The sequence below is a fragment of the Dunckerocampus dactyliophorus genome, chromosome 21, assembly GCF_027744805.1.
Source record: "Dunckerocampus dactyliophorus isolate RoL2022-P2 chromosome 21, RoL_Ddac_1.1, whole genome shotgun sequence".
NCBI lineage: Eukaryota > Metazoa > Chordata > Actinopteri > Syngnathiformes > Syngnathidae > Dunckerocampus > Dunckerocampus dactyliophorus.
In genome coordinates, this window is record NC_072839.1 from 12,811,159 (window position 1) to 12,820,818 (window position 9,660).

Sequence of the window (9,660 nt, forward strand, 5' to 3'; positions counted from 1 at the left end):
TCATAACAAAGCATGACTAGACATTTTCAGCGGGGCCTCTCAGAGTCATCAATCAGTTGCAGCCTGCAGCCACTGCAGTCTTTCACATTACAACGCGACAGAGGAACATGACAAGTGCTACACTTTATTTCACAGGCGAGTTTAAAAAAACTAATCTTTTGTACAATGTATTTTGTTGGGAATACGAGGTGCTACATTGCAGGCATGCACTGTATGTAGTAGTGCGGTTATTAATGGACACGAGACTTTTTCAGTCTGGATGTGCTCTCTGCTGCTTTGCGTTTACGTGACGGTGTGCTTGGCGCCTCTTCAGGGGGACATTCAGTGAGGAGGTAAAGCTCCACGGAAGGGATTGGCTCCTGCAGGGAAGCAAATAAAATAAATCCTGACACATAAAACTGTCTAAAGACAATGAAATTGCACCAAGCTGATTTAGATGCTCCTTTATAACATTAAATTTGTTTCTGTTTGTTCCTGACACCACGCATGATGACAGCCAATGAGTGCGAGGAGAGCTCGTCTTACCTGCATGAGGTAGTCCGCAATGTAGTCTGGCTTCAAGCATGTGACTCCTTGAGCCGAGGCCTCTGACACATCAACCCTGAAGTCTCCCGGTCTGAGTCGATTGAAGTCGACAAACAGGTGAGTAGCCTCCTTGTACATGGAGGGGGACGGGCTCGGCAGGACCTGGAAGGGAAATGGACAAAAAGGTAAAACGTAAAATTGCAGAGGGAAGTTAATTTTGTGGTTGATGATGACGTGCAAACAACAACCTTCGCCCCGCCCGACTGCAGCAACCGTCTAAAGCCATCTTCCCGGCTCTGGTCGATGTTGAGCATGACTGTCCACCCACTGAAGGCTCCCTGAAAAACATATTGTTATCAATGGATTGCTTTGATATGCTCTGATGGTTTCATTAGTGGTATAGCCCTCAGATTTATTTCTTTAGCATTTTGAATGAGCTCACACATACTCCCTTTTCAGAGGATCCCTGCAGGGCTTTTCTCCAGCGCATGGCAGCTAACGCCAGCCGCCTCTGCTGGGAGCTGATGGAGGGCAACGCATCCAGGATGGAGCTACTGCCCCACTCATATTCCTCCTCCTTGAGCACACAACAAATATAACATGACAAATAAGCCACATTTTAAAACGAAAGGTGGTTTTGAATAGCCAACCTGTATAAAGTGGCCCACAGATCGGCAGGCTTCCAGGTAAGAGCGGTGCAGGATCCATTTGCCTGCCGCCATGGCTGCCAGGTATTTCTCGTTGCGCAGAGGCGTACCGACTATGATATGAGAGCAGCTGGGGTCAAAAGCCTGCTTGTCCAGGACGACACCACCTATGTGCAGAGCAGACCAAGAGTCAGATACAAAGCACTAAGCTGTTCTACTTTTCATCAAGGAATTACCAAGCTCTTCTATGAGTTGACTGTAATCGATGCGTTCCTGAGGACTAAGGGAGGACAGCTGGAATCTCGGCGTTTGCCTCTCCTCCTCTTCAATCTCCTCCTGAGAGAGACAAGCTTTTACCTTCCAAATGCAGTCACCCGTTAGCAGCACACAACAAAACCCGCTTTCACCTCTGGCTCGGGAACCACTGGGGGGTTGGCGAGGGGGAAGGCGATGCTGGGGCCTGTGGGAGTCAGGATTTTATTCTGTGGTGTCGTGACCATCTTGCCCATTTGCTGGTTGATGACATCACAAGCCGCTGAAAAGTGGGGAGAAGATGAGGATTGAATCTGGGACAGTCTGACTCGGCAGGGCAGATTTTTTTTTCATGATTTCCCAACACACATACCCATCTCTACCAGTTCTGAGTCAGTCATGGAGTCCTTGAAATGCGTCTCGTTTTGCGCTGTGGGCTGCGGGGGTGGCCCCACAGGCTCAGAGTGTTGCGAAGGACTACCGGGCCACTGGAGATTGTCAGCTAGCTTGGCCCTCTCTTCCCTTGCCGTCGGATCGTCCCAAAATATCTGCTCGCTCTGGGAGGATTCTGTATTACAATCCATCACTGCCTCCCGAGGGACCCTATCAAAAGGACGTCACAAACTGTACGCCACTACAGTCTGCCTCCATATTTCAAACTCTCTTGGTTCTTTACCTTAATGCTTCCAGGGTGCGTCTGCTGCCGCCACTGCGTCCAAACCTGGTACGCTCAGGAGTGCTGGGGTTCGAGTCGGCACCTGCTGACCCCATCTGAATGAGTCGCATTGATGTGCGTCTTCCCGTCTCCAGCTTTGTGGCTGACATGATCTCTTGGAGCTGCCTTTGCAAGTTTTCTCTCATCTCTAGAGTCTGTGAAATATCTGGAGACAAGAAATCACACAAGGTTCACTCACACATGCGCACGAGGTATCGGGAATTTGACGAGTTAATTCACCCACCAGTTCTGTCTGCTGCTTGATCTCCGCTTTCATCACTAATACGACGGGAAGTGGAAGCTTCTTCAGCAGCCTTGAGGCATACAATTAAACGTTAATGATCAAAAATGACACTCATTGACAGTGCAGACCAGCTTTGAATGATTTAAAGAAGTTCACATCTAAAACCATCATACATTCACCTGAATCAAAAATTCAGCTCTTGCATTGAATCTCATTACATTATGCAGATGGACATAATAAAAAGGCCAAAAATCCTAAACAATCGTGAATGTCTGGACATATTTGCAGCAGCCTACAGTAGATCCCCACTATTTGCAGGGGTTATGAATGACAAAAATCTGGGACTAATGGACACACCCATAAATATTTTTGATATTATAAACCCTATAATATGCCTCACAGTTTAAAATTCATTTTAAATTCAGTTTTGAACAACGACATGCATACATGTATACAGTACGTCTTCTTCTTCTTTTCCCATAACGCCTTACGGTGTTGTAAGAGCGCCACTCTTGCAATGTCCACCCATTTCTTCCACTCGGTTGTGTGCCATTTGCTGAGACTCAGCAAACATCCCAGTCCATTCTTCGATGTTGTCTACCCATCTCTTCCTTGGCCGACCTCTCGTCCTCTTTCCTTCGACATTTCTTTGCAAAATGTTTTTTATGAGTCCATCTGATCTTGTAATGTGCCGATACCATTTGAGTTTAAGAGGTCGTCACATGTGATTTTTTTTTTTAATTTCTGACATCCTTGTTTCAAATTCGGTCTTTGGATGTGATGCCCATAAGATTTCGGTAAAATCTCATTTCAAAAGCCATTATCTTCCGTACAGTACTTACAAAACATATATTGAGTGAATTGACCTGTCAGACAGCGCCCTCTGCTGGATTTATAGCTGCGGAACTCTTTTTACCTTGCAAATAGTGCTGTCAAACCACTTTTGATTTAAGCTACCATAAAAAAAATTAATTATTTACAATTTAAAGTGGAGGGAAAAAATCAGCAAATATGAGGTGGAATGAATGCCGGCCCGCAAATAGGTAGGGATCTACCATATAAGAAATACAACTGCATCGTGTCATGTTTTGGCCTACCTTTTCATCTTGGGCTTCAGTGATGTCTTGGTGTTGCATTCGTGTGAAAGGTGGAGACCTCTGCGAGCTGCTGGGAACCTGACTGAGGTTTAGACTCATCTTAGGATTGTAGGTGAAAGGATACAGAGACTCTGAAACATGTTTTTGCTCCTCAGCACACTGCACAAGACAACAAGGGGGAGATTATTTTTTCATAAGCTGTAAATAAAAAGATCATCACAAATGAATGCTGGGCTTTTATTGATCAGTAATGGACTGAAAAACATGATGAACTGAAAACAGCAGTAATGATGCTCCGTGAAACATACAGCTTGCAGCCAATGCTGCGAGACAACATGCAGCACCCTCTCCTTCACTGCTTTGTATTCCCGACTGTTGTCTCCCACTCGACCTTGGTAGAGGTAGTGAGTCACAGTGTCATCACAGGCCCACCTTGACAGCCAAAACAATGTTTGTGAATGCTTGCATTCAAAAGTGGTGGAAAGACAAGTTGGCAGAGTGTGTTGACTACCTGAAGTCGGCGCCAAGCGAGGCGGCAATGGCATTCAGTTCACTCTGCATCTTACTCAGCTTCTTTCCCACGCAGATCACAAGGCCAGTCAGTGGGCCCGCCTCCTTTTCTGGCACCTTGAGATATTGAAGCGGTAGCAAAAATGAGCACGAATGATTTGAACTGTTGGAAATGACCTGCAGCTGCCAATCACCAACCTCCTTCCTGGCTGTGCTCAGCTGTGGGCTGGCTGAGGTTGCTTGCATGTCGGAGACGTCGTTATTGCGGGTGCTGTTGGCCAGCGCCACCTTCAGGTTCCTGTTGATGACCTCTGTCAGTGGAGTCTCTGCCCTCTGGCCAGGCTTAGATCTCCCACCTGGAGTGTCCAGTGCTCCTAAAGCATCCTGCACAGAGGTATTTAGATTACAATATAATCTAATATCAGAACGTAGTTTGCAACTTGACCTTGACATTGAAGGAGGGCCTGAAGAGCTGATCTCTGCTGAGAAAACGAGACGGCGTGTCCAGCTGCAGTGAGGGCTCCTTGCAGAGAGGGTTCTTTCTACCGCCCTCATGCTTTTGCTTGGGCGCGCTGACATCATCCTCCTTGGATTTCATCTCGTTCAACACCGAGCGGAACACTTTGCTCTGGAAGCGTCCTAAATCCAACGGCGTGACCGCCTTACCGCTCTGAAGACCAAGCAGGGGGATCTCTGGAGAGGAGAGCGCTGGCGGAGGCAAGGATGTCCTCTGGGAAGCACCAACAAAACTCTCGTCCTCCCCATCTGTGAAGGAAATAAAATCACTTATAGAATACATCTTGTGTGATGTTAGTCAGCAGCAACTTTTTCTAACCTGGAGAAGATGGCATATCAACCAGGAATCGCTCCTCAGCCACCCTCTGGCCAGTTCTCGCCGATGCCATTAACCAGTGCATGGTGACAGCTGGAAGCCCCCACTTTTTTGCTGCCTGGTATTTTGTGCCATCAGGGCTCTGTAGCACCAGATGAGTGCTGGCCAACATTCCTTTTTTCTGGTTAGCCAGGCGCACAAAGTAGTCCTGGACACTGCAAAAAAATAAATTAATTAATTTTGGGGGGGGGGGGTAGCAAACTTGCTCGTGGACATTAAGATGAGTGATGGAGACTGACATACTTGGCTCCCAGGTGCTTAGCCAGCTCCACCAGGGACTCCCTCTCTGCTCCTATGAACTGGCTGACAGAGAGGACACAATCCTTGAGAGGGAAACGTCCATCCATCACAGCAACAGGAGTGAAGAGAGGATTGGAGGAGAGCTCCAGAACGCACTCCTTCTCCACACACATGGCCTGTTTTAACAGCCATAGCAAAAAACATGTCTACCATCCAATCCAGCACAAAAATGAGCAAAGCTGTGCACCCACCAGCCACGTATCAGTGACAACCTCATCCACCGTGGCCTCCACAGTACAGCCTAAGAGAGGGACTACGGCGTAGTCGGCGACGGCGCGCGTGCAGCTCACCAGCACCCGGCCTCCGTTCTCCGTCACTGTCAAGGAGAGCTGGGCCTCGGCCTCTGAGCCAAAGCCCTGCAGAAGGAAGCATTTTCCAGCAAAGAGACCTGCCTCGCTTGCCTCTTGCATGGTAGATTCTGATTCTGGTCTCGTGCTGTGGTTATGGGACCAGGACTGCAGCTGGGGCACAAACACTGTACTGATGGACCTCCTGCTGTTACACACAGCTGGTGGCGGCATGTCAACTTGAAAGAAAACACACCAGCGTGCCTTTATTATGGGCATGGCTGCTCAATAATAATTTTCTCTGGTACATTCCACCTCCACGAGGAGCTAGCAAATGTGTTTATAGTATCCCACAAACATGACAAGTACTCACCAACTGTCGGGTCATCGTCCATGTACTGTGACAACAGGTCCTCCTCTGCTTGCCTCTGCATGGGGGAGCTGGGACTTGCTGCGGAAGGTCCAGCTGAGGACCTGGAGGCAGGAGAGCGATGAGCCGGTACAGACACTCCCACCTGGGTGGGAGGTAGACAGTCAGGGTGAAGGAAGCCTTCTTCTGGGAGAAGACAGCCTTTGGTGAAGCTGTCCAGCAACCACTGGACCGTAACCACATGAGGTCTGGCAAAATAACATAAGAATAAACCAACATTTTTCAAAGCAATGACTGGCCGTGTTCTAGATGTGAGACAGACCTGTGACTTGCTTTGGAGAGAAAATTCTTGAGGTCCTGGTCCAGTTCTCCCATGACCACATGTGTGAGCTTCTCACTTGGCTGGTTGAAGCGAAGACCCCCTGCCACATTCACCACACGCCGCAGCTTCTCCAGCCTCTTCATGGGCAGGCCACAGAGATACAGCTGCAGCCAAAAAGTATGAAATTGGAAAGTTGAGACTGGCACTGGAATCATCAGCGGTGACCACTTGCCTTGCAGCCGTCCAGGATGTCCTCTGCTGGGCACACGGTCAGATCCAGACTCTCTATGGGGTCTGGAGAGTCCACACGGCTGACGCTTGCATTAGTGAGGGCTGTGTCATTTATTGTCATGCTGGCGTTGACAGAGATGTGACTCAAACCCAACAGAGATGGACCCTCTGGAGTGAAAATTAAATCATTAATTAGGCGTTCAAAGTGCAGCCCAGGGGGCCACTTCAGCCCATAAATCCCTTGTCATTGGCTGTTGGCATTAAATTCACTATTAATGAGATATATTATAGATATTACACTAATTTGCTTTGTCACCTGTAATACTAAGCTGAGATAGCTTAGCATGTACAGTATAGACATACATTGGGCTGGTTTTGGCTTGCTGTGTGGACTGACCTTCCTTCTTGCCGGTGCCGGTGGGTGTAGACGTGTGTGGCCGAGTGCTTTTAGATGCGTTGCGCTCCACGGTGTAGCGGGATTCATCCTGACAGGAGCCCTTCTCTATGCTATCAAAGAGCCAGTGTAGAGACACGCAATACACGTTCCATTTCCGTGCACACTCGTACTTCTGACCTGTGGTGAAATACGACTGATAACATTGGTGTGTGTGTGTGTGTGTGTGTGTGTGTGTGTGTGTGTGTGTGTGTGGTGTCGGAACCAAATCTAGACACATGAAAAATAAACTCTGCTGACTTGCCTGATGGTTCGCTAACGATGAGGTGTGTGCACTCGTTCATTTTGAGCTGACCCGTGTAGTGGCCGCCGTGCAGCTCACAGAGCCGCTGCACCTCTCTGCGTTCTGCGCTGGACAGACCTGTCACACACACGGTACAACCTTGCAACACGGGACACAGATAGTCCTCCATGGCGAGCTCCGTGTACCTGAATAGACTGATGAGGGCAAACATCTTTTAAGATCTACTCGTGATGCATGGATTCAGGGTATGAGTCATTATGACAGTACCTGTCCTGAGATTTCTCCCAGCAGGCTTTGACCCAGGAGGGAAGCAGGATGGGTTTACCCAGACTGGCAGCCACAAGGTATTTTTTACTGCCCACCTCGCCAGCAATCAGGTGTGTGACGGACACATTGAGATCAAGATAGATTCGCCCTCCCATGAGCTGCACTAAATCCATCACCTCTGACTAAACACAAAGAGACACAAACATCAAGGCCAATTATCACCAAGCAAACACACAACTTAAGGAAGCAGGGGGAAATTCAAGCACTTGGAGCGTGATTTGTAACATTTACATTTACAAGTTAAAACGGAGCACCAGAAGTGCTTGGTGTGTCAAAGACATCAAGGAACTGGACAAATATTGAAGAGGACATCCTCTGGACTACAAGGAAAATCAAAGACACAACACACAGAGATGTGACACATCTTTTTTGAAGTCATCAACTGCCGCAACTCTAACAATATTAACAAGGATTATTCCAAATTCAACAATTTTAAGCAATGTATTTCATTCACTGAGCATTACCAAGAAGTTACTGCTTTGTCCATTTCCAGTATTTGCTTATGAACTGTGCATTTCTGCTCGAGTATTCATGTTCAACCTTAATGTCTTGTCTTTATTTTAATGTCTTATTGTAATGCATTTATTTTTTTATGAATTATTACTTATTAAACAGGTTTCCCTATTTTATTACATTTTTTATTTCTTGCTTTTCTTTTCCACTCCACAAGCTGTACAGTCTGTGTGCAGTATTTTATTTTTTCCTACTTTATTAATGTTTAAGCTATAACTACCGTTTACTTTTGAATTGTGTGTTTCTGTCAAAATGTGTACTCTAGTATCTCCTTTTGTCCTTCATCTAACTTATTTTATTTGATATTTATCAATAATTATATGTATTAATATTTTAGTTACTCCAATTAGCTACATAGTTTTTATCTTTATTTTAACATCTTTATTTCTTCATTTTTCTTTAACATTGCACACAATAGATAGTGTCAGTTTTTTTGTTTGTTGCTTTTGTGTATTAGGATTGTGTTTTTTTCCCCCCAACACATTTGTCCTGTCCTGCATGACCTCTCTATCCATTGCTACACAAACGTTCAATGACAAAATGTAAAAAAAATGAAATATTGTAAGTGTCAACATGTAAAAGATATGGTAGAAATGAATTGTCAGCAATACATAACTTGTTAAGCATGTCCAAAACAAATAAACCCATAACATACCATAGAAATTAATCGTTTCTGTCCAATTTATGTAATTACACATGAATTACATTGGACCAATGAACTCACCCGAGTTGCTTTATCCAGGCTGGTGCAGGAGACGGTGACATCGGCCATGGCCATGTTGTGGACAGGCTTCTCCGCTTTGGGGACGCAGCGCTGTTGCTGCAGGCAGAACACCACCACCAAAGGACTCACAACTCGGCAGCCAAGCTACAGGATGAACCATAAAGAAGGACAATAACAATACAATGTGTTAAATCCAAGAGTGAAGTTGGCATTCATCTTAAGAGAATATGAGACAGTATTATACATTCTTGCAGTGCTGGAAGGCAGGAGTGTTGAAGTCACTGAAGACAAAAAGAGATTTGTCCTTCTGGTCCATCTTTAATACAGCGTCCTCATCGATCCTCTTCAGGTACTTTTCAGACTGCAGCTCCAATATAGCCTGTACATTTCGAGGTAAAACATCATAATAAACAGCTGTGAACCAAGACTTGTTTATGTTGTGTGCCAGTTACTGGCTTACCTCATAAGCCTTAGCGGTGTACTCTGACTTCTGTCCTTTGCTTACCACAAACTTGACAATGAAGCCTTCCTTGTCTCCGTTGGACATGATGCCTGAGAAACGGGTGGATGTCACAATTTAAAATACAACCAGTCACTACAACTAACTAAGAGCTACAGCTAGTGAGCTAGTTGTATTGTTAGCTATAGCTATTTTGACATGGTACAAGCCAGTCACTTACCTGCTTCTGGGGGGCCAACTCGGTCAAAATTGTAGAGTATATGGCAGTAATAGTCGAAATGACCTGGAATTATTCTAATGTGTTACTTGACAAACAGTAAGTACGACTGTCAAACTGTCAAACGCACAACCCGTGCTAAACTTTACCAAACATTCCTTTTACCGGCTGAGCTAACATAAAAAAATACATTACAAATTGTCTTTTGTGTTTAAAACACAAATTGTGTCACGTATGCACAGAATATACATACACATTACTTTTTATCGTTTGTTTGTTCAAAAGACCATCGAATTTCCCTTATTCGCGCCACTACGTCACTTCCAGTG

The 9,660-nt window shown here is 45.8% G+C and overlaps 1 protein-coding gene across 3 annotated transcripts; it reads right to left on the reverse strand.

The window, feature by feature from the left end:
• Positions 1-41: 41 nt before the first annotated feature.
• On the reverse strand, positions 42-9,652 carry topbp1 (DNA topoisomerase II binding protein 1). Of its 3 annotated transcripts, XM_054765506.1 has the most exons (28): positions 9,335-9,652; positions 9,115-9,206; positions 8,899-9,033; positions 8,655-8,798; positions 7,358-7,539; positions 7,091-7,284; positions 6,790-6,966; positions 6,394-6,560; positions 6,162-6,325; positions 5,843-6,087; positions 5,374-5,708; positions 5,126-5,298; positions 4,826-5,037; positions 4,436-4,755; positions 4,189-4,374; positions 3,992-4,107; positions 3,789-3,912; positions 3,481-3,639; positions 2,384-2,453; positions 2,101-2,305; positions 1,798-2,027; positions 1,580-1,707; positions 1,409-1,508; positions 1,176-1,339; positions 974-1,102; positions 774-863; positions 526-687; positions 46-359 (listed from the first exon to the last, which is right to left on the reverse strand). In XM_054765506.1, exons 2-28 carry the CDS (start codon positions 9,199-9,201, stop codon positions 231-233), a joined length of 4,527 nt encoding a protein of 1,508 aa, XP_054621481.1. In that variant the 5' UTR covers positions 9,202-9,206; positions 9,335-9,652; the 3' UTR covers positions 46-230. The 3 variants fall into 3 exon arrangements, with proteins under 3 accessions (XP_054621479.1, XP_054621480.1, XP_054621481.1); XM_054765504.1 differs by having other exon boundaries at positions 42-359; positions 968-1,102; positions 3,992-4,374; XM_054765505.1 differs by having other exon boundaries at positions 43-359; positions 3,992-4,374.
• Positions 9,653-9,660: the final 8 nt, after the last annotated feature.

Coding starts and splice junctions, on each gene's coding strand:
- topbp1 (XM_054765504.1), bottom strand. CDS start 9,201: ATGTCCAACGGAGACAAGGAAGGCTTCATTGTCAAGTTTGTGGTAAGC. Junction 2,454..3,480: donor CTGAAGCCCAAGATGAAAAG/GTAGGCCAAAAC, acceptor GTATGCCTCAAG/GCTGCTGAAGAAGCTTCCAC. Junction 1,509..1,579: donor CAGTGGTTCCCGAGCCAGAG/GTGAAAGCGGGT, acceptor TGTCTCTCTCAG/GAGGAGATTGAAGAGGAGGA.